Source organism: Scardinius erythrophthalmus (assembly GCF_964197995.2).
Source record: "Scardinius erythrophthalmus genome assembly, chromosome: 2".
In the NCBI taxonomy this organism is placed as follows: Eukaryota; Metazoa; Chordata; class Actinopteri; order Cypriniformes; family Leuciscidae; genus Scardinius; species Scardinius erythrophthalmus.
The window spans coordinates 56146153-56172742 of NC_138222.1; the positions used below are offsets into that span (position 1 = coordinate 56146153).

General features: G+C 39.9%; 2 protein-coding genes across 2 annotated transcripts in view; one reads left to right on the forward strand and one right to left on the reverse strand.

Moving 5' to 3' along the window:
* Positions 1-1271: 1271 nt before the first annotated feature.
* tnfsf12 (TNF superfamily member 12) lies at positions 1272-13296 on the forward strand. The gene is made up of 6 exons (XM_081356647.1): positions 1272-2142; positions 7939-8020; positions 9490-9537; positions 9627-9650; positions 9741-9868; positions 11605-13296. Exons 1-6 carry the CDS (start codon positions 1969-1971, stop codon positions 11857-11859), a joined length of 711 nt encoding a protein of 236 aa, XP_081212773.1. The 5' UTR covers positions 1272-1968; the 3' UTR covers positions 11860-13296.
* Positions 13297-19167: 5871 nt separating this feature from the next.
* Positions 19168-26590, reverse strand: part of chd3 (chromodomain helicase DNA binding protein 3) — a gene marked incomplete at its 5' end in the record, with an annotated part of 47028 nt that continues 39605 nt past the window's right edge. Inside the window, one exon of the mRNA XM_081390202.1 lies at positions 19168-22958. Coding sequence (XP_081246328.1) covers positions 22753-22958 — 206 coding nt within the window. The 3' untranslated portion in view covers positions 19168-22752. The remainder of the gene's footprint in view (positions 22959-26590) is intronic.

Here is a 26590-nt window from a genome sequence, read left to right on the forward strand (position 1 = left end):
ATCATCTGCTGTATCCTTGGTTTCACAGGAAATGAAATCCCCATTTGGAGGAGCCTTCGAATTGGGACCACCTTTGTCGTGCCACAGTGACTCAGTCCTTTGAAGGATGCAGCCTCTGAATTGGGACGCAGCTTATGGCTGCTGTTTCGGTTGTGCTGCTCGGTGACTGACGTCTGTCTAACTCTGCATAGCAGTAACGCACTGATGATGTGTGATGTCTGCGCGAGCAGGTGCGCGGAGGTATGGAAATATATACGCTGACAGGCGTAGGACATCGTATCATTGCGTTCGGACCGAATGAAATGATTGGATGAACATTTTATGGTCCTACACTGTAAAAAATTATCGGGATTTTTACGGTAAAAGACTGTAAAAATGCTACGGAGAAAAACTGTTAATTGGTTAACAGAAAGTGAATAACTGTGATAGATCTAACCGTACATTTTACAGTACAGTACTGTTACATTTTTTGGACGTGAAAAATAACAAATTATTGTATAATTTACAGTGAAAAAACGTAAATTGACATTCCCACAATTCCCTGAGTGACACTAGACATTTGATGTATTTTTGTAACTGTTTCTTCATAGATTTTCTTAGTTTTTTTCTAATCAGTTATGTACATTAGGGTTTAATGTATCATTTAATGTTGTTAAATTACTGTTTATTGCATTTTTACCATGATGGTTTTTAGTGTTTGTGTGAATGACACTGTGCAGCTTCTATGTATTAGTTTAAACGTTCTCAGCTTGTGGAAAAGCTGCTTTTGATGAGCTTTGAATCATCATGTGATTCTAATCATCATTGTGATTGGTGGTTGTCAGTGTATTACAGTGGTACAAAACAGATATTAGTACTTCAATATGTCATTAAATTAACCTTATATCAGATAATGAAATATGTTTTTCTACAGTAAATTTAAGTTAAGCCTGTAAAACGTAAAATGTTTCGACGTTTTTTTTATGGTAAATTTCTGGCAACCACAGATCAACCTTTTTTTTTTTACCATAAATTTAACTTTTTTTTTTTAGCGTACAAAAAATAAATGTGTTAAAAAAATAAATGTGTTGCCTTCCAATATAACAACAAAGTGATTGCTATCAGGATGTGAAGAGACTTTGAACCAGCATGACAAAAAATGTCTCTTGAAAAAATCGCCTACCCTGCCTTTAAGTTTACCTTTTATTGAATTTTTATTTTCATTACTGGTCAGAATGAAAAATGTTTAATTTTTTTATTTTCTTTTAATCCCCCCTCCCCTAGTACAGATTGTGGTGACAATTAAATCAGCACTCTTTACTTAATTAGTCCGTGGCCAGCTGGCCACACTCTGTAAAACCTTCGAGAACAACCAGCTCAACCAAAAGACACGCGGAAAACGCACTTGTTGATTTGAGGCAGGACAGAGCTAAATAGTATTTCACTACAGAATAAGAATACTTGGCAGCGCACGAGGGGGGGAAGGAAATCTGTTTTCCACTGCTGTGCAGGACTCACTTCCCTGCAGTGCATACTTGAGCACATGGACGCAGAAGTGCTTTGAAATGACACCTCTTATGGACTAGACCCTGATCTATTTATCAAAGAGAACACGAGGAAGCCATGCCAAAGAATCAGGTCTCAGGAAGATGCGAATCAAATCCAAATCCCACAGTATTGCTGTGCTGCTGTCAACCCTCTGCACAAGAATGAAAGGAATATTGCTATGCCATTTGGGCCAGCTGCAGTTTATGCAATAAACGCAGACAGTTCTCCGTGTATCAAAGCACTGCCAGGGGCGACTGGCTTGCTGGGGTCAATTTTGCAACGTTTGCAACAGGGTTCGCGTTGACCGCGCGCAGTATCGAAGTTGAAGAAGCTCTCGCGCTTGAGACCTATACCAGAGAGGCTCAGAGATGTTCTCGTGGAATATGGACAGAATGATTGACGTGGAAGCTTCAGAACGGTAAACGACCCGTGTGCGCAACAATGCAGCGAATTTTCCAGAGGAGACGGTACCGCACACTGCGCTTGGTTTGGGCGCTCATGGCCGCGCTCGCGCTGTCACTGGCCGTGTGCAGTGCCATATTTACAGTGTGGACTTTGCGACAAACGCGGGACTTGTCGAGGTCTTTCCAAACTCTGCAGGAGCGCTTAGAGCAGGTAAACGCAATGGCTCGCTTGCTTTTTTTTTTTTTTTTGTCTTTTTTTGTCTTTAAAGTGCATCACAGATGCATGCATGCATTCTCAAGCACATTTGTCATGCAGTTCACACTAATCATGCAGTGATTTTGCAATTACGCTATTGTGGTCCTGACCATGAAAGCCGTTTGCAAGCTCTTTTTTAGGGAGGTATCATGAGGAATGCAAGCATATAATTTCGAGGCACTTGATTATACAAACATTCAGCTGCGGCACCGCTGGGGGTCTGCGGGACGCGTTTTTATGACCCTTCCAGACTTTGCGCGCGGGGTGCTGTGAGTTATGGCCTATTTAGTTTCTAAAGTCGCTGCCAAGTGTGATGGTTTTGTTGCCAATTTTTCTCCATGTTTAGGGCAATTTACTGGAAATCTTAGACTACTTGGCACGAGCGCGTTTCGAAGCATCGTGTCTCTGCGTTTGTGTAATTATGGTTAAACGATTTGCGACTTGTCAGCTACCATTTAAAGCCTTAGCATATACCTATGGGCAACTTTTTCATGAGTTTTTCTGCCCATGTGGACGAGACACTACTAAAGTCTTCTGAGAGGGTTCCAGCTGCGCAACTACTCAGCACCGCTACTGAGCACGACCAGTGTTCGATTCCAGAACGAATGACTCTTATGAACCGGTTCTTTTTAAGGAATCAAATTATACAGCGTGACCAGAGCAATTACCTCAAGAAGGACTCTTGAGGTCCGGTTCTTTTTAGTGAATTAAATAGAAAACACTAATGAATCGGTCTGCTATAGCAGTTAGGCTACTGAATTAAAGGGGAAATATCATGCTAAATCCACTTTTTTAGCCCTTAAATGCATTTTGTTGTATATTTGGAGTGTTTAGAAGTACAGAAAAGTTGAAATTATTCTCTTCAGGTGCTTCGTTGATATCTTTATATTCTGTTTTGGTCATATTTTTCAACCTGTTCAGATTTTTCTGTTATCTATGACGTTTTGTGAACAAACACGTCACAGTATTTGCAGCGGAACTGCCAAATAAGGACATTGACTTCCAGCCCAACACTTCGAGCGATCCGCCATTATTATTTCTCGCTGCAATTTTGTAGTCCAAGCTAAAAGATGCAGAAGTTACGAGAGGGTAAGTTAAAATGTTCGGTTGTTGGATGTAGTAACCCATACGCTTCATTACACCGTCTAATGTAGATGAACTGCCGCGCTTATGACAGTGCGCATGTTTAACTGAAAGAACGAGCAGAGAGAGAGAGACCCGGTCGCGCGCGCGTTCACTCTCTCTCTTCAGACCCTGGCGAAAGTGTAAACCTTCTCCATACTAGACGCTGTCTTGCTCTCTCTCCTTCGCACATATTAATCAAAATAAATCGACACGGTGGTAAAAGGTCGGAAGACCAAAGTTTCATGTGTAAATACAGTAAGTAACACACCATTGCGATACATCCATATGAAGACGTTCTTCTGCAGGTTCGTCGTCTTCATTTTCATCTCGCTCCGTCTCCGGACTCTGGCTCGAACATGTAAGGCTGGCTGGACAAGTCTTCCGTTGTTGACATTTTGTTAATAACGTGTGAATAAAAAGTTTCTGTGCCGCTATAAAATCGTATCTCTGCTATTAAACTACAAAAATGGCCGAACGGGGTGGAGTTGAACCTCTACAAACTGGAGAGGGGGCGGGGTATGATGTGTCTCAATTGTATTTAAAGAGACCGCACCAAAACGAGTTGCTGTCAGACGCACACCAGAAAAGGGGTAAAAAGGGGGCCTGTGGAGCTATAATAATGAGGAATTCAGACCCAAGCATTGCAGTTCTGCTTTATATAGACTACAAATGTTTGATTTATATGTTAAAAGGAACGATTTAAAAGCATGATATGTCTCCTTTAACGTGGTTAATGAATTATCAAACGATTTGAGATTTGCTGTAGCCTAGCTACTTTACGCTCAATTAAATGAATTGCTCGTTCGTGAGACAAACATGTTAAAAAACAACGACGAAATAATGAATGAAATACAACATTTTGGCGAGCAGTGAGTTTTTTTCCAACCGGGTTCGAGAGCGATTAGTTCACTCAAAAGATTCATTCAAAACAGCTTTCACGAACGAAACATCACTAATTCAAAGACGGGCTGAATTCAGAGACGCAAAATTTGTATAGTGTGCTATTTTCCTACCTTATTTGTAGACTAAATTCATTCTCCGATCCTTCTTTGTGAACTTAGAGTTCACAATGATGTTAACTAACTGTTAGCAAGGTTTTAATGGCTACTTTCTGTTTATGTGTTAAAAATGTAGGTAGGCTATTATGTTTTCTGGGGATTTTCCGAATATATTTGGTTTGAGAACAGAAAAACATAATAACAGTTACACTCTAAAAAAGTATGGGTTAGAAACAACCCAGTTTGGGTTATTTGGCAACCCAGCACTGGGTCAAAATTGGACGAACCCAGCTGGTTGGGTTAAATGACCCAACATACTGGGTTGTTTTATTGAACTCAACTATTGATTAAAATTACTATGGCTTAAAATGAACCCAAAAAACGTTGAGGCAACAGTCAACAGTAATAATTGAAAGGTGAAAATGTATTAATAAGCAAGAACACCTGTACATGTGTATGAGTCAAAAAGTGCAGAAAAGCACAACAACTCAACAGTTCTACAGTTAAATAAAATTGCTTTTTAAAAGTTGAATATATTTAATAACTTTCCTAAATGAATAAATTTAATAACCAATTTTTTCACATATATTCCTGTCGTAAGCTGATATTTCCTAAATCTGAGCCGGTGATGGGCCCCTGTTTGGTGGGGGGAACTGCGAACCTCAGAGCTGAAAGATATCGTGACAGGCTCCTTATAACCTGCACATAAACAAACATTACAGAGTTCTGAGAACATATTTTAACATCCAAATTAATTAGATTCAGGATTATGACGAATAAAAATCAGTTTAGCGAGACAACTGATGCTGACTGACTGATTGACATCTCATCCATGTATGTTGCGTTGCATTAAATAAAATGATTTACAGCACAGTAAAGACTTTATAGAAATAAAATATTTACAAAACCATTCTACCGTCAATTCGGCGGCGTTGGGAACTGCTCTCTCCTGAGGAGGATGCAAAAAGCCAGCATTCTGTGTAACTCAACAGCTGGGTTGTTGTAGCAAAGCCCCGCTGGATTGCTGCGTCGGAGGGCGATTGGGGGAGGGGTGTATTGTTTCAACAGTCAGTGAGACTGACCCAGCCACTAACTATGGAAGCTTGTTTCTGTCACAGAATAAAAAATAAAACAGGTAATTGCGACTTTTTGTCTCACAATTCTGACTTTTTAAAGTCAGAATTGCGTGATATAAAGTCGCAATTGCGAGTTATAAAGTCAAAATAGCGTAATATAAAGTCGCAATTGTGTGTTATAAAGTCAGAATTCTGTGATATAATTAATGTTGAAATAAACTCGCAATTCTGACTTTTTTTTCTCAGAATTGCATGTTTTATATCTCGAAATTCTGAGTAAAAAAGTCGGTCTTTTTTTCCTTAGAATTGGACTTTATAAGTCGTGTTTATATCTCACAATTCTGAGAAAAGATGTCAGAATTGCGAGATATAAATTGCGTGTTATAAAGATCAGGAAACTAACTAGATACAGGTGGAGGAAGGTTAACTAATCAGGGATTAACAAGAACAGGTGCAGACAAGACAGAACATAATTGTGACATTACGCCCCCCTCGGAAAGGCACATCCTCGCGGCGTGATGGCAACAAAGTTCAAAAAACAGAAAAAGGGCAGAGGCTTCGGCAGAGGGCGTGGAGCTGGGGACGGACTGGACCCTGTGGACCTCGGCCACAGGCACCATGGTAGCACAGACGGGGGGAGGAGCCAGGGTGGAGCTTGAAGTGACTGACAAGATGACAACCGGGAGCCGATCGACGGCGGCGGTACCGTGGGTGGCAGAGGAGTCCGTGAAGCTGATTGGTTGATGGACCATGACGACATCGCCGACCTGGAAGACGGGAGCTGAACCGCTGACTCGCGGGACTGAGGCGGTGATGTGGGGATGGATGACGTGGTGAGGGAGGCAGACCGGGAAGTCAGAAGAAGGGAGGAGTCCAGTGATGCTGAAGGGGTGCAGGGTGATGGTGCACCCCGAATCCCGGAAGTCCGTGGATGCAGCTGGGCGTCCACCGCTGGAGTGTCGAGCGAGCCCAGCGGAGCTCCCGGGCAGACGGACCGCGGAGGCGATGAAGGAGTGGTGGGTCGAGGTGAGGGTGACGGGCTGACAGGACGAGGTAGCGGTGTGGGCCTGGAGGCCCGAGGTGTAGCCGGGGACTCGGCCTCACGCCAAGCTGGTGGAGGGGAAGCACGAGGCGCATGAGCATGAGCCGCACGGAGTGAGCGGCGGAGGCAGAGCCGAGGAGCTGGACCACACCAGTGGTGCCGACGGATCCAGGAGACTGGCCGTGACCAGAGATGGAGACGGGACTAGGAGGTCAGGCAGGGATACAGGCTGCAGGTTTCCGTACGGGACCGGCGAGGAGGATGAAGACTCGAGGGTGGGGACTTGGGAGGGAATTGGATCTGCGGACCACAGGTCTATTAGGTCCAGGTTTGCTCCTGGCTCTGAGGTGGATTAACTAATCAGGATTAACAAGAACAGATGCAGACAAGATAGATCATAACTGTGACAAAGTCGTTCTTATTCTCACAATTCTGACTTTATAACACGCAATTGCGACTTTATACCATGCAATTCTGGCTTTATATTTCGCAATTCTGAGAAATAAAGTCAGAATTGCGAGATGTAAACTCGCAATTGTGAGATAAAAAGTCGCAATTATCTTTTAAACATCACGTTTTATTCTGTGACGGAAACAAGCTTCCATAACTAACCCTTGGGCTGGGTAAAACAAAAACTACCCAACCATGGAAAAATATAACCCAACTTTTTTTAGAGTGTACGGTTTGGCTTCAGCTGCATTCATCTGTTTTGTAAACAATATCTGGCAACAGTACATCGTTTTTCCACGTGGGTGAGCAATTCACTAGAGCTATAGTGCATAGTAATTTAATTACTGCATTCACCCCAAATATTTCACCCTTAAAAAGCACAAAAAGCATGGCCATGTTTACAGCTTTGCATATGATTCTAACTTTGTCCTCTGGTGCACGGTACAGTTAGTGTGCACTCCCGAACTCTCTATGGTTAGACTTCATCTGCATGGAGTAGATTGAATGTCCAGATGGACAGGTACTCACTTCACTTCTAGGCACAACCGCAGTTCCTGTTGCCAGACATTTGTTAAACTGCTGACAAAGCTTTCACGTGCTCGTCACATTGTTTGTCAGCTTTTTCTTTCCACTTAATTTAACGTTTCCTTTTAACAGAGAAGCATTCCCGGAATGTATAACATTAAGAGAAGAAGGAAAAAAACCTACAAGGTGTTGTTACCGGTTTTCATTTAGGGGAAGTGGTTGACCTATTAAAAACTTGAGTTTCAGTGTTTGCCAGGCTTCTGGTGACTGTTTGTTTGTGTCTCTCAGGAACGCCTTCAGCTTGGGTTTGATTATTTCAAAAGCTATGACTACTGCATGGGTTACCCGCAAAACGCCAGTTAATAGAAGCCAGCAGTGTTTTTCTCCCCACTGGCCTGACCGAACTTGACACACACTTTATGTTCCAGCCACGCTGGTGTCGTCTGTCTCCCATATCTGTCTGCAAAAGCTGTTGAGCACGTTGAAAAATGTTATTCTGTCTTCTTCTCCCGCTCGTTATTTCTCTCTCTTGCAGGTGAATATGCAGCGCAAGGCCATCTTCCAACTCATCCTGGAAAAACGCGAACTGCTGGAGAGTCGGAGGTTCCGCAGAGATGGTACTGAAGGACATCATACGTCATAATGTCAGGCATGAAGCCAGTTATTGAAATCCATTCAAAGCACTCGACTAGTGAAGACTGAAAAAATGATCAGTGATTATGAATGCATTAGAGAAATCACAGATTACTCTTTGAAGGAGATTGAATAAAGATGCAGATGTACAAACACGTAGCCGTAAAACTGACACATGACAGCTCTTGTCAGAAAACCTTGGATCACCTGCAGTCTTTCCAGCTGCAGAAGGATGATCTTTACACAGAGTATTTACAGAGACCAAACTGTTTTGGACACCAAGCCACCTTGGGTAAACCATTGGGCATATGTTTCCAAAAGCTGCAACAGGAAACAGTAGGCAGAAGGCTGAATGACAGCAGAAATTACAGGTTTGAGCTGGATGGACACGTACCCGGCAAAACCCAACTGGCACAAGGACCGCAAGGGCATATTGGTTTTTAGCAACCTTCTAAAACAAGTGACCCCTGCATTGAAGCCAGAAATAGCTTTAATTAGCAAAAGACTTGCTTTAGCTCTGTTGCAATTATGCGATAAGACATCTCAAGGCCATTCTCCCGAGTACATGGTGGAAAAAACAGTGCCAACAGGGTAAAAACAACAGAAAGTGAGGAGCTCAGGCCAAAAAGATCAACAAAATAGACATTAGTGTTGAACAGACGGAGCTTCAGAAGTCTAATGAACAGCCGCAAGTCTTCAGCTGACACCTGACAGCTGTCTGATTTCGGAGCCAAAATGCTTATCCACAATCATTCCTCAAAATATATTGTTTTCCTAGCCCAGAATAGTGCCCCTTAGGGACAGTCACGGCTTCAAGTTGAAGCGGTCAGCCAGAAATAACAGTCGCTTTAACCATTTCTGCGGCTCCTTTTGAAGTCTGAGACGTAGGTGATCAGTCAATGCATATTTTGACGGACTACCGGGAGTTTAGGCAGCTCCCCTGAGGAGAGATTTCTCTGGAGAGGGACAAGGAAAAGACAAAAAAAAAAACACGCATTTCTCAAGGTGGTTTGTTTGAATAACTGCATTTAGTTGAACGGTAGCCATAGCTGTTAATCTATCTCATTTCATAGGAAGATTATTTTCTGCATGAGAAAGGCTAAGAAAGAGCCAACTCTTCATTTTTCTTGCAGTGTATAATTTTTAGTTTTGCCTCTTTGTTGACTGGAACCAGCTGGTGGGGTGAAAGTAGAAAAATCCTGTGCATGGTGCCTGTTACTGCAAACAAAGGCAAGGAGAAGTGTAGAACAGAGCTGAAAGGAAATATTTCACCATCTGCTTTGACAATCAGGACTTCAGCTGGTGTATAAATTATTCTAGATTAATCCATGATGTTTGCATCTGCACAGCTGTTTAAATGCTGGAAGCTCCACATGGATGACTCTTATTTGCATCCCAGAGAGTTTTGTCTCTTTTTCCAAAACATGCCTTTCTTTTGTCTTTATCTTGCAAGCGGGAGGGAGGAAAGGAAATGGACGAAAAGCGGCCTCTCATTTTGAGAGTAAGTAGCAAATCATTTCACTTATCAATGAAACACCTAAATGCTTTTTTTTCACCCCACAACCTAATATACATCTCATTTTTCAACAGTAACCAGTAATTCCTTCGAAAAAGGTGAGTTATATATATGCGTCATGTGGAATATTCTCTAACAGTATGTGTCCTGTGGAATATTCTCTAATAATGTGTGTGTGTGTGTCGTAGTGGGGAATGAGGGAGTCATTAAAGGATGGACTGAGGAGCAGCTGAATATGAGCAGAGCAGTGCATTATAATCCAGAGACCGGCACCTTCAAAGTGGAGCGCAGCGGCGTCTACTTCCTGTACTGTCAGGTGAGTTGAACAGGACCAGTTTTCTGCTGACTTCGCAGGCGCATCACCTGCAATGATAGCATATGTTAAAAGGCATAGTGTGTGTATATACAGTGTTGGGTAATGAATTACTAGCTACTAATTTCATCTTCAAAAGTAATCTAATTACACGTTTGATGTACTGATTACTCTCTAAAAAGTATTGTATTACTTATTACTAATTACTTTCTAAATCCCATATTAACCTCGATCAGCTGAACAACAATTCAAGGATAGACATGAAACTGCTCTTTTAATTCTTTCAAATAAATCATAGAAAATTGCTTAAATTATTCTTGAACTAACCAAAGTATTTAAATGGAGAAGGTTGCATAAAAAAAATGTATCATTAGAAATTAAATTTTAAATCTGATGTTAAATCCACTATTGTTTTTATATAGAATTGTTCTATAATCTCTACAATACTTAATGCAATTACATCAGAAGTAACTAATTAAATGACAGAAAAATGAACAGTAATCATTTGCTTTACTTCTTCAAGGGAAAAGTAATTCAATTACAGCAATTGATTACTTATTAATGCATTACATCCAACAGTGTGTTTATTGTATATATATATATATATATATATATATATATATATATATATATATATATATATATATATATATATATATATATATATATATATAATACTGAATTTAAACTGATTTAAAAAAATTAGGTAAAAAATAAACAGGATATTGCAATATGAATTTGAATACAAGGAAGTTTAATTAAAATTTATTGAAATTCCAAGAAATTCATATAACAATTTTTGAGCTAGAAAATAAAATCTGTTTTAAAAAGCCTTTTTAATGTTTAAATGTCTTATGGACAGAGATGGATAGACAGGTAGATAGATAGATAGACAGACAGACAGACAGATAGACGGATAGATGGATAGATGGATAGATAGATAGATAGATAGACAGACAGATAGATACATATATAGATAGACAGATAGATAGATAGACAGACAGACAGACAGACAGATAGATAGACAGACAGATAGATACATATATAGATAGACAGATAGACAGACAGACAGACAGACAGATAGATAGATAGATAGACAGACAGACAGATAGATACATATATAGATAGACAGATAGATAGATACATATATAGATAGATAGATAGATAGACAGACAGACAGACAGACAGACAGACAGACAGACAGACAGATAGATAGATAGATAGATAGATAGATAGATAGATAGATAGATAGATAGATAGATAGACAGACAGACAGACAGACAGACAGATACATATATAGATAGACAGATAGATAGACAGAGACAGATAGATATATAGACAGATAGATATATAGACAAATAGATAGATAGACAGACAGATAGATAGATAGATAGATAGATAGACAGACAGACAGACAGACAGACAGACAGACAGATAGATAGATAGATAGATAGATAGATAGATAGATAGATAGATAGATAGATAGATAGATAGATAGATAGATAGACACACACACAAATGCATGTCTGCAAAAAGAAAACCTAATTTCCCAGAATGCATTACCTGTGTTGAATTTCCAATTCAACTTTGTGTGGTTGGTTCTCGTAAAATCAAATCAAAAGGCTTCTGGTTTAATCATAACTTTATTTCTTTTGCTCCCTGTTGGTCTCTCATAACATTCCGGCTTCACTTGTTCTCTTTCTCCCGCCGTTCGGCACCATCTGCATTCCCACCCCCAGGTTCACTTCAACGAGAACCAGAGTCAGTACGTGAAGCTGGAGGTGTCGGTCCCGAAAGGCCCTTCGCTCCAGTGCATCGAGGGGTACGGGACCACACCAGCCTCCGGCTCCCACAGGTTTCACTTCCTCAAGCCGTGCCAGGTCTCCGGCCTCCTACGCCTCAACAAGGGCGCCGAGCTGAAGGCTGTCACCGGAGGCTCCTTCAGTCTGCAGATGTCGGGCAAACACTACTTCGGCCTCTTCAAAGTCAACTAGAGGCTCAGACAGTTTTCCAGACACCTCAACTGTATGGAGTTTTATAGTTTTCCACAGATCACTGGCCCAAAAGTACCTAACCTAAACCTGTCTCTTTGAACCTGGCGTTGCCTTAACAGAGGAAATTTTGACTCAAGAGGAACGTTTTTATAACCAGCTGTCCACGGTCACAGATGACCCCTTTATGAACGCAAGTGCCCTTCCATTAAGATGTCATCGGGATGTTAATGACTGCACAACTTGCCTTGTTGGACCAATTTATGGAGAATCACTTGGTACTCTGTTGGTTTGGCTGCAAATGCCTTATTAAACACAAACCAGCACAATTTCTACTATATAAATATAGCATTTAATTACAGCATACCAGAGACATTGCTCCAGCAGCGTGGTTGGCTTATATACTGGCATAACCAGTTTGAACAGAAGGACTATGAATTTTCAGCAGCGTCGCAGGCCACTACAAGCATGAGAGGTTTCACCACTGGTTACTTGGCTGGACCAAAACAGAGTCGCCCTAGTTCCTGAACTGCCTTACCACTGGATGGGTTCAGCGCAGAAGACAGAAGAAATGAAGGTTTTGGTTGGTCATTAAGAAAAACTCTAAGGGAGTGACTAAATATGCATTAAATAATCCGATTTTTTTATCGCTGTTGCATCAGTTTGACTAAATGAAACAACAAGCCACACTCCTTTTCTCTCCAAATACACAGTCACTGTGACATATGAAATATATATTAATATTTATCAAGAAAAAGGCAGTGTCTTCTTTTATGTACTGTACTGTGTTACTGAAAGTGGACTGTGTGTACAGGTTGATGGCATGGACGGCTTAGGACAGTATGCCTTTAGTTTTTATATCATGTGCAATTTCATGTTATTTTTTAAAAGGTAAAATTGCAGATTTTTACACCATCGTAATGTCATTTAATCTCACTAATTTTAGAAATGTATGAAACCACTGCTGACTCGAATCTGTCAATGTCTACCTGACCCTTTTGTAAATCTTGTCAATGCTGTTAATTAAATCAGAAATTGAAGTTACAACCGCCGTCCGAAATGCACTTTGCCCCAAATGGGTTTCCTAATAATGCAATCGGCTTCCTCTTTCCTATTTCCTGAACCCTCATGCGGACCCCTGCAAACCTTCTCATTTCCACTTGCTTCTGGACTCTCACTTCCTGTATCGGAAACTGCAGCAAATAGTTGAAAACCTTCTGAGGAAAAACATGTGCTTATTCCCCGCTGATCTCTAGCCCCATTTCTTCCCCCTTGTCTACTCTGTTTTTTGTTTTTTTTTATATCTGTTTGGGTTCACTCCTCGCACAAAATTCACTTTTGGCTAGCGGCAAGGTTTCTGCTTTTAAAACATCCAAGATAAACCTGACCTAGTCGAGATGAAGTACATTCACTTTTGCGAGAGTAAACGTGTGAATTTGAGGTTACGGAGTCCGTTTTGATTTCAAATATGCACACAAGATGTTTCTTTGTTTTCATGGCCATATTTTTTTAAGAGCATCTGAAAAAAATAACTTATTTTAGCTGTAAATCAGGTTGAAGATACAAGAATCTGGGAATTGAGAAGATATCAAGAATGCAATTTCTGGCCAATCTCAAGGCCAAAAGACCTGTAAAACTGTTAAAGTTGTTGCATTACAAGCCTGAAAGATGCAGGATGGGAGGAGAGTATTTAAATGAATCATTCAAGGTGATTTACTAAGGTTTGCGCTAGTCAATTTTAGATCGCTTTCTGCCATCCCAGTTCCCAGAGGAACGCGTCACGAAGATGAATCGAAACTCAGCGTACAGGCTGTATAGGCTACTAGCAAGCTCTTGCGTGCCATCTGAACTCTTGTTTTGGGTTGGTGTGTGGATCGTCTCTTCTTCAGCTTTTTTTCCTGTTAGCAAAAAGCATTGCATTGCCACGCACGCCCCCTTCTGGACTGGAGTGTGATGGCCTGTGAGTGAATGTATTCGTCATCTGACCATAGACAGTAAAAGAAATGGGCACAGCGACCCCATAGGCTTCAACGGAGAAAAGTGAAGTAAATTAGAAGCACTCACTTCCTGATGGCTGAGCGTACTGCGCAGGCTCAAACTGAGCTTGACGACGTAGATGTGACGTGAGCAACCCGTCTGACAGTTGTAAGTCTTCTAGTAGCTGTGCAAAGGGAAATCTGAATCATTCTCTTCCGAATCTTGCAAAGACGGAGAGCGTGAGTAGGAGCTGTCCGTGAGCTAGGAGCAGGAGCAACTTTATGACTCTCTATGGGCTTCTCCCTTGACTTTATGCCTCCACATCCCCCCGATTGCCTGTGAGCTTCTCCTCCTGTCTATATGGTAATTTCTCTACTGTGCGACAGAGAGTCGGGTGGTTATGACGCAATCGTTAGCCTATTTTTACAAAAACTGCTTCTACGGGGCCATAACGTAAGATACAAGGTAATGGAGCCTTTTATACATTGTCGTGTTTCTTAAGAATTAAACAATGTAGAAATGGAGTCTTTAAATGCCTCAGATGTAAAGTTATTTGCTGTCAAAGTGACGCCAAAATGAATGGGAGTCAATGGAATGCTAACAGCAGGTGATGGCTTGTTAGCCAATGGATGCCCCCATAGAAGGTACGCTTTCCGGGTGCTGGATTACCCCCTTGCATCTGACGGTATGCACCGAAACGTGACGTCCGCACCGTGACGGTTCAGGATGACTACATGTACCGTTACATTACTAACAGACATATATCATTAAACTGATCAAATTCTCCCAACCTTGTGTCATCTCTTTTGACAACTTGATAACAAGCACAGCAAACCAGAAATTGTTCATTTGAATTTTTATTTTATTACAAACAAAACAAAACAAAAGAGAGAAAGATGCATTATTAACATGTTCCGTTCGGTGTGCCGAATGTTGATCACAACAATGTCACTGACTGTCTGGAATCACAACGTACACAGTAACGCTTAGCTGGAAACAAACAAAACGCAAAAAAAATTAATTTAAAAGACAGATATGAAAAAATGGACAGAAAGTGCTTGATTTGACACAACTCTCCCAAATAATACCAAGCACTGAAATTAAGGACATTTCAGAACTGTACTGGGGACTGAGGCAAATAAATTAACATTTCAACTCGTGATCTCTCAGAGTTGAGGCCTAGCTATAGGGATATACAGAGTTCACATCTGCTGATTAACCCTTTACAGTTGTATTCCCATTTAAGGCGATTACATTACAAGGCTTTGCATTTGTAGGAGCCAAAGGTCATAAAGAAAGACTGCGGAAGGAATTTCATTTGCTGATTTGAATATATGCATTCATATGTTTTCGATTTCATGGTTACACGTGATCCACTGCATACAGGTTATTTGTTGGCAAGCCCCGAATCTAGATACAAGCGATGTCCGTTAGATAGCAGTGATATCAATCGTTACGAAGTCCGCTCAACCTCCTCATGGAATATTATTACAAGTCCGCTATAGAGAAATGTCATGGACCAAACATACAATGCATCAATGTTTCGACTGTATTTTTCTTTTTTTATTATTATTATTATTTTCATTTGGTAGAAGCTTTGCAATCGTAACATCAAGGACAACATCAAGAGCAACGACAATAATCTTAGTTGTAATTACGAGAATTAAAAACAGGAGAACACAATGAAACCGAGTTTAAATACGCAAACAATATCAAAGAGCTCATAAAAACAAGTAGAAATGTGAATAAAGGATGGGAGTGAGATTTGTTTGAATGAAAGAAAGTGAGGGTGAAGTGATGGGGGCATGACAGAGAAAGTGCAGGACTGCCCGACGTGCTTCAGTAACAATCTTGAACATTATTAGAGAGGCCTCTTCACCTCACTGTAACACAAGATCAAGGGTCAATACTTAAAAAGGCAGGGAACTCTACATATCAATGCTTGATGTCCCAATATAAGGCTAAATAGCTTCATGACAAACATGTCTTCTAATCCCAAGACAAAACTGCAGCCAATACTGTTTCAATCGAACATAATACATTACTTCCTTACTGTCGTGGTAGGTTATAAACTTTACCTCGTGTTTTTCTTTCCTCTGAAAGATGCAGAAAATTGGCCAGGGTACTGTTAATTGTTTTGTTTTTTCGTCTTTAAAAAAACTAAATTGGATATCCTCCCAAATCAAATCATCATTATGCCTAAACCCCTGTGTCCTTAAAGGCACAGTTCACCCCAAAATTACATTTCTGTTCCAAATCTGTTTGACTTTTTTGTAACAAAATATATTCTGATATATTTTTTGACCATACAATGAAAGTCAATGGGGTCCAATGTTGTTTCGGACCCCTTCAAAATACCTTATTTTGTGTTCTGTGGAAAAACGAAAGTTAAACCGGTTTGGAATGTAAATGATGACTTGATTTTCATTTTGGGGTCAACAATCCCTTTCAAATTTTTCAAATTAAAATGCCCCTATTATGCTATCATTAAGGTCCCCAATTTTGTTTTGGAGGTCTCCTACAATATTGATGTATGATTTACATGCATCCAAGGTCAAAAAACACTTTAATTTTCTCATAATATACATTACACATCACCTCAATTTCTCACATTGTCTGAAACGGTTTGTTCGAAGATTCAGTCTCTAAACCCCTCCTTTCTCGTCCTTCTGAAGTGCAGCAAAGTGGATTCTCAGCGCTGAAACAGCGTCTTCTCGACACGAACAAAACTCTTCCAGTCTCAGCTACAACTACAGTGTTTGAGGGTCAGAGTAGACGTTGCTCACGGGCAGCCAATGAACACCATAGACTGGCATTATGCAAATGTGTTTAATTGTTACATTGGTTTAACAGGAAGTGAGACTGGAATTACTGACGACTCGTTTCAACGGTTCAGAATCAATTCTTTCTTTTAGGAGACAATAACTTTATTTGTCGTGCACTTTGCAGATCTTTTACATTCAAAACCAGTTATATTACACACTGCATGAAAGGTAATATTCAAAAAAGCATAATAGGGGCACTAAAGATTGCTTTAAGTTTATGGTTCACGGCGCTTCAAAACTGTCACGCTAGCTTACGATGAGGGTTCTCTTGAAAGACTGCACTATGCTAGAGTAGGCACAGCTCAATGCACAGGCATTTCTCTTGACTAAACCGTGGACTGTGAGGTGCATGCTGTCGAAAAAAACAAACCACTGCGGGTGATGTGAAGCTACTCCATGTACATGCAGCTTCATGTCTGTGTTGAGGGGCGCTGGCGAGATTACGGGACTTCGGATGAACGTGTGAGGCTGATTTGAGACAGATAGCTATGAGAGGAAAAGGAAATCAAATGTCTGTGTGTGTATATGCGCACGTATGTATTCGGGAGGAAATAACCAAAGGCGAGCGCTAGCCCTGCTGAACTTGAGGTGTTGTGAAAGTGCTGCTGTGATACTGAGGGTAGTCTGTTCATTCGTCAAACTGCATGTGTGCATGTGTGTGTTCAGGAATAGTCGTGTTTACGTTTGCATGCAGACGTCCTTTGACTGAGTCAGTGTGTGTGTGTGTGTGTGTGTGGTTAGAGAGGTGCTGAATTCAGTCGTCGATGCAGATCACCTCCCCGCTGCGTTGTTCCCGCCGTGCCATCAGAAACTCTACCTCCCTCTCTTTCTTTACCGACATGGGGGGTCCGTTCAACACTGTAGGGAAACAAGCAAACATACATACAGGAAGACAAGTTAATGATCTGTACAATAATTTGCTTGTTTTTTAGAAATCAAAACAGCGAAAGTTAAACCTGACCTTCCAATCTTTATTATTATTATTGAATTTTCCATTTCTCACCGGCTCTGACTTCCCCTTTCCATCTCATTGGGTTTCATTCACTAACCATGAATATGCACATACTTCAATGGAAAGAAAGTGCGAATGTTTTTACACAGAAATCATGATTCATCCACAAGCTTCTACTGAATTTTTTTTCTTTCTAAATTTAGGATTAAGTTGTTCCTGTATTTTAAATGATGATCACTGCTGCCATTGCTGAGTATTCACGCTCATCCCAAGCATAATTGTGTACAAGCCCATCATTTACACATCCTGTAAGTTTGATATTTCCCTCAGTCTAATACCCTGCATAGTACAGGGTATTAGACTGAGGGAAATATCAAACTTACAGGATGTGTAAATGATGGGCTTGTACACAATTATAAGTGAATTTGACCCACTGCCTTTTCTAACATTCAGTTTAGAAAGCAGTGATCAGACTTGATGAAGAGGACCGATGGCTCACTCTTTAACAGACAGGAACTAGAAACCTAGAATTTCAATAGTTTTAAATGCTAAGAGTGAATTTATGTATCACAGCATTATAACAAAGTAAGAAAAACTTTCATTCATTTTAATCATAATGTCTAAATATTACATCTAAAGTTGGCATGAAATAAAACCCCACCCTATCTTTTTTTGTAAATGCATGTTATAAATCTTATTGTGAGCGATTTATCCATGTAAACAAAATGATTATTTTTTAAAATCAGAACAAAAAACAATTCTCCACTGATTTAGTCTTAAAGTGCCCCTATTATACTATTTTAAAGATTCCTAATTTTGTTTTGAAGTCTCCTACAGGTCTACATACATCAAATGTAAAAAATACATTTTCTTATAATATACATTGCACATCAACTAATTTCTCAAAGAGTCTGAAATGGTTCGTTTGAAGATTCAATCTCTCCAAACCCCTCCTTTCCAAGAGCTACTCTGCTCTGATTGGTCAGAAGGCCCAGTCTGTTGTGATTGGTCTACCGAAACGAAACGTCCATTACCATATCTGAATTTCAGCTTCAGATCTTCCTCAGCACTTGATACACAGTGATACTAAGAGTTTTTTTCTGTTGCTTTTTTCTGTATCAATAAATGCAAAGTGGATTCTCAGCGCTGAAAACAGCGTCTTCTATATATCGGGTAGCATCGGGTATATTTGTGGTAATAGCCAACAATACATTGTTATGGGTCAAAATGATCGATTTTTCTTTTATGCCAAAAATCATTAGGATATTAAGTAAAGATCATGTTCCATGAAGACATATAAAACATTTATTTTTGTGAGTGGATGCAGCACAATTGCGAACATAAATGCACAACTTTAAAGGAGATTTTCTCAATGTTTCGATTTTTTTGCACCCTCAGAATCCAGATTTTCAAATAGTATCTCGGCCAAATATTGTCATATCCTAACAAACCATACATCACTGGAAAGCTTATTTATTCAGCTTTCATGTTTTAGTCCAGGGTCACATATGGTAACACTATATTGTACATAAAACAAAGAAAACATAAAACCACATTGTGCTTCATTGTGGTCATCCTTTAATGAGTAAACTTGCATACAGTCAGAGTATACTATATACCATACATAATAATAATAATACAAAACCTCATCTTGTATAAAGAGATATATATGAGGACAACAGTACTGAGCATTTTAGTTCACCACACACAAGCACATAGTGAGTGTATAGTGTTTGAAATACTTTAGCTTCATTTGCTGTACTTGTAGATTTTTTTGTTGCAATCTCACAGACATGATTGCTGCCATTCTTCAAGTCACGTATAAAACGCAAACACTGTCTAGCATTCCAGCCGGGAACATCCTAAAGTCTGATGCTCGTTCTAGTGAAGGAACACATGAAGTGACTACACTGAATGAGTGCCCATCATTTAGTAAATGGGGTTATAGCATTTAATACCTTTGGTTTGAAGAATGAACCCCCACCCCACCACAAATTACAGGCTACATTCAAATAACCCCCGCTGCGATATCAACAATAATTTTGCTACTATTACTCTTGCGGAAGAACACACCTTACAGACGCTGCATCTTTATTTCAAGACATTTGTCAAAGTCAACATGCACAATGTCCCGACAGCCACCCTGACGGAGCACTCGGGGTACCTGTTTCGTCTCAGGCCTAAACATGCAGCGCACTGAGGAGCAGTTGCAAGATCTTCAAAAGAAACAATCCCTCTTGGCTTGGGTTCCTCAAAATTACACAACCAAAGTTTTTCCAAGGACAATAACACCAGAGTCGTTTGTTGTGCTACAGGTTTTGGCTGAGATTAACGTTCTTGAGTGTGCAAAAAAACAACAGAAAACAGAAATGTGTGCACTGGAACAGGCTAATAGTAACGCTTGAGTTCAATTATCTGATTAAGACTGGCACCGTTTCGTAAACACGCAATAAGAGAAGAAGAATGCATGGCTTTCAGATGGGAACGCGTCTGGAAAGAGCTTGGAATGCGTTGAGGCTCCTTTACAAGGGGGAAATGCTGAGCTAGAAACCTGCCGAGTGACTTTCATATCTCTGAGCGTTGTACTGCAAACTCCTGCAGCGTGAGCCAAGGAAAATAATTCATTACTCAGATCCAGATCTCGGAGTGACTTGACTCTCTGCTTCTACAATCAACAACCTTGGAACTATCTGGCTCTCTCTCTCAGACTGTCTCTCTCTCTTTCAGGCTGCTTTATTTTCCCAGACTGTCGCTCTCTTCCAAAAATGTCTCTCTGTTTCGGTCCCAGATTGTCTGATTCAGTCTCTCTGATTCACGGTATGCTCTGAAATTTAGATTTGAAATGCCCCATTTAATCATTTAATAGAAATCCTATGTACAACACAAGTAAAAGTGTTTTTTAACAGAGCAGTAACTAATGAAATATAATTAAGAGACGACATTTACAGGAATACTAAAATTACTAGAGTGCCATTCAAAAGTTGGGGGTCTAAGATTTATTTTTTGAAAGTAATTAATACTTTTATTCAGCAAGGATGAATTAAATTGATCAAATGTGCCAGTAAGGACATTTATGTTATGAAACATTTCTGTTTCAAATAAATGTTGTTCTTTTAAACTTTCTATTAATCAAAGAATCCTAAATAAAATGTAGCATGGTTTCCACAAAAAACTTGATAATAATCATAAAAGAGATGTTTCTTGAGCAGCAAATCATCATATTAGAATTATTTCTGAAGGATCATGTGACACTGAAGACTGGTGTAATGATGCTGAAGATTCAGCTTTGATCACAGGAATAAATTACATGTTAAAATATATTCAAATAGAAAAAAGTGATTTAATTTGTATTAATAACAATATCTTTTTACTATAAATGTAATCAAATAAATGAAGCCTTATTTCAAAAACATAAAAAAAAAACCTGTATGTCTGGGAATGTTTGTGTTCCTGTAAACAAACAGGTAATTTTTGTAAATTAACATTTCTATATTTTTTTAGATTGTTATTTGTACTGCCTATAATGTTTATTAAAGCCCTCCTTTATGCATACATGTATAAATATTTGGCTTTTTCATCCAAATTAATCAAAGAAATAATTGTCACCGTCAAATTTGTATTCCTACTCAGATCATCTGTTTCTCCGTCTTCATTTTAAACATCTCTTTCGGTATGCCACTTTCTCTGACCAAACATTATCTGAGGGCACCAAGTTTTGCTCCTGCACACCAGCCTGCCTCAAGTCTCAGTCTCTCTATTTCTCGGTAAACCAAAAAAACATGCAGAGATGGCAGCTGGCCTCAGTGACCCGGCCTATCCAAACAACCAGCACACTCACACAATTAATCACTCGCACAGAAGAACCTTCTGTATCTTCACTCGTACAGTATCAAGCCGACCCAACGCAACCATATGCACAGTTAGCTTCAGTCCAGTGATAACACATGACCATGCACACAAACACACACACACACACGCAAGCATACCGCTACAATAAAACGTGGTGGAAAATAAAGAGCTACTTAAGTGGCTCTCAAGTGTGCGTGCTTGCGCACACGTGGGTGTGTTTGTGCATTTTTGCAGAATGCAGGGAGTTCTCACACAACAGTCATGTACTGTATAAATGTGCTGCTGGGGATTGAATCTGGCTCTAGCGCAACGCAGGAATTTGGTCGGGCAGGTTGAGTCGTGTGGACTTCTGACCCAGGATCAGCACGCTCCTTCAATAGGGTAGCTTGAGAAAACCATAAAACTGATCTCAGATCAGGTGCAAAGATATTTCTTTTCTGCGTCAGCCCTCTGGACAGAATGCAAAAGACGAAGAGTCAGTCTTCAAATATATGGAGCGGATTCGTGCCACTGTAACATTTCACAGTCCTGGTTTAGGAACGCAGAGAGTCCGTGGCTGGGGAATATTTCGAGAGATCCGCAGTTTCCAGAAAAAAAAAGATAGTTCCACTCCACTGTGCCTCCGATCCAAAACAGTTTTGATTGGGTCAGGGGTTTTAATGACAGAAAACAAACTTGTGGTATTTGGAATCCTTCACTCCTGACATGGTGAGAGGCTGGATGGGTGCATGTGCGTGTGAGAGAGAGAGAGAAAGAGAGAAGGAGAGTGGATAAATGATAAAAGAAAGAGAGATTCTGTATAAAGGGATGCAGAGAAATAGTGATTTGTGGTGGAATTAGGGAGGGAAGGTTTCGGGCACTTAAACGAGCACACTCGCTCCTTCGGCCAAATGAAAAATGAATCTGCTTGGACTTCTCTCGGACCGACAGATGAAAGAAAGAGAGCTGGGGGGGGAGAAAGAGTGAGAGTGGAAGGGAGATAGAAAGAGAAAAAAAAAAGTGCTGGAAAGAGCAGGAGTGGAAGAAGAGGTCTGTGTTTTCGTCGTCCAAACAGCTCTCTTTTCCTCAATTTCTCGTTTTGTCTAAGTATTATTAACCATTTAGCCTTAAAAAAAAAAAAAAAAAAATTCTCTGGAAGTCCAGTCGCACTATAGTATTTTTAGACATTCCCACCTCTTTGTTCCCTCCCATCCTGTTTAATTTATTACCGGTTTATTGTTTTTCTAGCCTTTCCGCCCCTCACATTCTACAGTCTCTTTCTTCCTCTCGTCTTCCATCCATCACTCTTTCAGGTCATGGTCTTTTGGGCCGTCCGTTGCGTGGCAGGTTCTCCACCGTGTTGCTGAGGCGATACTTGACGATGATGCTGTGCACGGTGGATTTGGGCATGCGGAGCTCCTGCCCGATTGACCCTTCCGACTTGCCGTCCTTCCACAGGTCCACCACCCTCTGGCGCTGCAGCACGTCATGTTCCTTTGTCTTCAGGCAGGACGGGGCTTCTGTGGAGGCAGAAAGGGGGCAGACTGTAGACACTGGGGGGTAGGGAGCGGTCAATCAGTGGCACAGTTGATTAATTGGAGTGGTGAGCCGCCATAATCATTTACATTTTTAATTTTTAACTTTCTCTGTGTTGTTCTCTTGTTCGATTTTAGGTTATGTTTGCAGTGCTTGAAAATCAATAAACAAAAAAATAAATAAAAAAATCAGTGGCACAGTATCAGTCCTCAATACTGAAAGATAAAAAAACAACCCATAACTGTTAGGCAGTTATGCTTAAAACACTCCTGCTGGAAGGAGGCCTTCTCGACCAAAGAAAAAGCATAAAATCTTCCAGTTTTGAACCTCGCGCTCTTTCAGCCAGAGTCGGGACGTCCACTGGCTGCGAGAGAGCAGTGACGCACTGAACTTTCTCAAGGTAAAAAAAAAAAAAGAGAGATGTTAGCGGTTCGAGTGGCTTTTGCCAAAGAAATCTGTGTTGACATAATGTGTCTAAAACCTTTTGCTTCGTAAAGTTCACGACATGTAAAACGCTAAGAGTTTAAGTGGCAATGACTTAAAAAAGAAAACAAGACGTGCTCGCCAAAGTCTTTATTTCTGACAGCTTTAAGAATGATCGAGAGTGTGAAGTTACGGCGTCCGCTAGGATTTCTAACCGAGGTGCTCGCACTCCATTTTGTCTCTCTCCTCCCTCTCACTTCTCCTTCTGTCTTTTAGAGAGATGTCTGACCGGGTCCAAAAAATGTCCTATTATGGAGTACGCTAAACGGATCAACATAGCCTGTCCTTAATTTTTCTCTTTTCTTTTATATCTCTTTCTCTCGCTCTCGTTTTTTTTTTTGTTTAGTCTGGCATGTTGTTTTCATCTCGCTCCCTGGCTCGGTTTAAGCTGGGGTCACCGCAGTTGTCTCAATCAGGGACCAGAAGGTTCAAACGGGCCCCAAGCGGGGCATATTTTTAGCCAGGCGAGGGTTCAGTATGTACAGCCTCAACAAACCCAATCAGCCTCTACACCCACCAGGATCTGAAGTCCCGGGCTATTTCAGTGACAGACCGAGACTGAAAGAGAGAGAGAGACAGACGGAGAGAGCGTCTAGTTCAGCCTCCAGGGGGTTTGAAAAACCGGCGTAAAGGCACGAGCACATTTGTGTTTCTTTATGGGTTTTTTTTACCCTCTTAAAAATATCTGAGTAGAAAAGCAAAAAAAACGTTCCCTCGGCTGAGCGATTCCTGGCACAGCTAAAGTCCTGGATAACTGTAATGACATTTTCAGAAAAAGCACCATGGCAAGAAAATATGCCTCCCTTAGAGGCTGCGGTAGAAAGATTGGTATCAGGACTCTCGATCCAGAAACCCTTCGACTGGTACAAACAGTCCGGACGATGGACAGAGCCGGGCCTCGGATAGAATAAACAGAAAACGGCAAACAAAAACTACATTTGTTCTTCTCAGTGCTTCCTGCACACATATGCTGTTACAGAGCTAATATTGAAACAATAAACTCACTGGCAGGGCTAATCTGTTCTCTTGGACCAAAGATGGAGAACGTGAAATTATTTAGCCAAAATTCCACTGGGGGCCCTCTCGAATTAAAATGCAATTAAGTGTCCTAACCAGAATCATATTTTTGCAGAAATATGAATACGTAAAGTGTCAGTGTCAGTGTTTTTTTGTGTGTGTTTTTTTAGCTAAGGACAGAATATGTGCTTGCATTTATGAACGGTAACATATTGAGCAAGGGTTTAAAATTGTAGCCATGTTTTATGATTTAAAAAAATATATACACTATGTAAATTAAATATGTGGAATACAAATCATTCCAGGTTCATTGGAAGTTTGGTCACTGATTAAATCTTTTTAAAAGGAACAAATGCTACATCTTCAAAGTGCTTCAGAGACATGTCAGATCTAGCCTCTCATACACTGACCTCACAAATTATTGTGAAATGGAGCATTTGTACACCCACATATACGCCCACATAAACACAAATAGACTGAGAGAGAAAGAGTGAGAGAAAACAGTGGGAGAAAAACAGAAGGAAGTGGAATCATGTGTTGATTTTGCCACGTTAATCATGAGTAAAATCTCCATTGAGATCATTTATCCATTACTAAATCACCGCTTGCTTAGTCTCTGCAAGCATACAGGACGACCAGTGTAGTCCATGGTTATTATCGTTAGTATACTGTTAAAAACATTTATGTTTTGAATTGAAATAAAAGGTGAAATAAATAACTGAAATTATTTGACATTTTTCACCTTTATATATATATATATATATATTAGGTGAAAAACGTAAAATAACTAAGGACAGAATATGTGCTTTCATTTATGAACATTAACATATTTGTTATTTATACAGTAACTAATTATTCCGGTTAGTTGCCAAAGCAACATTTCTAAAAAATTTTTTTTAGAAATGTTTAGTTTATTAACCTGATACACTAAAGTAACGAAACTGGAAATAATTACAATAAATACAATTAAATAAATAAATAAAAATAACAAAAGCACATAAAAAGATCACTAAAAATTAAACTAAAGCTAAAATGAAAACTGAAAATATTAATTTAAAAGTATATAAACAATACTAAAATAACACTGCTGTAGTCTGATTCACAAACAAATGATTCATTTGAATGGATTATTTTAATGAATCAGTTAAAAGACTCACAACATTGGTTTGAATCAGTTGAAGAATGAATTACAATCTGTGAAACAATTGCTGATAAACATCTCAGTCGCTTACTGACTAGATGTTTACTAGACAAAGTGCAATGTGTATGTAAAGATACACATTCACATCAGAGTTTTGCAAAAAAAAACTGCAATTTAATTTAAAACATGTTACAAAAATTAGCATTGTTTTGTTGGGTGTGTAGTTAGACCTCATTATGGGGAATGTTGCAAAAACATAAATTCTCTTTCACTGCTAAAACTAAATTCACTGGTGTTTTATGGTTTATGGTGTAATTGTTTTTCCCACAAACCTGCTTATCTGAAAATTCACACTTTACTAAAGTTACCCAGAATTCATTGCTCTTAAAGGTACTACACCACTTGTGTCACCAAGAGAACTGCAAATAAATGACTGCTTGCAAACAGGTTTTCAGAACACTCCCCTCGCCATCTGTCATTGGCCGGCCAAACAGTTGGCCCCGCCCCTATCTCACGCCATTGGATGCTCAACCGTCCAGATAAATGTTTTGATAGCACCACAGAGCCATAGTGTTTACACTTTTCAGCAGAATCAACCTATGAATGGCCTACTTATAGCTGTCCCTGCATATTAAGCTGCGAAACGAGAATTTAACATCCAAAATCATTCACACTTAAGGCATCTAGCAGATGCTCGAATCCAGAGCAGCACACAAGAAGCACTTTGTTTGAGCACTCTGCCATGAGCAACAGATGGCAAGCAAATCTGCCTTTCAAATTTCAACCAAACAAACATGTCAATACCCCCAGCTGGTCAAAACCGATTTCAATTAGACTCTCAATTAAACTTGTAATTTAAGAACTTCATAAAGTTTATGTTGAGAATTCCTTACGTCTTTTTCTACACACAGGCAGAGCGTTTCTAAAACCATCACATCCATTCAAATCAACCATTTCATGCAAGCATACTGTTTA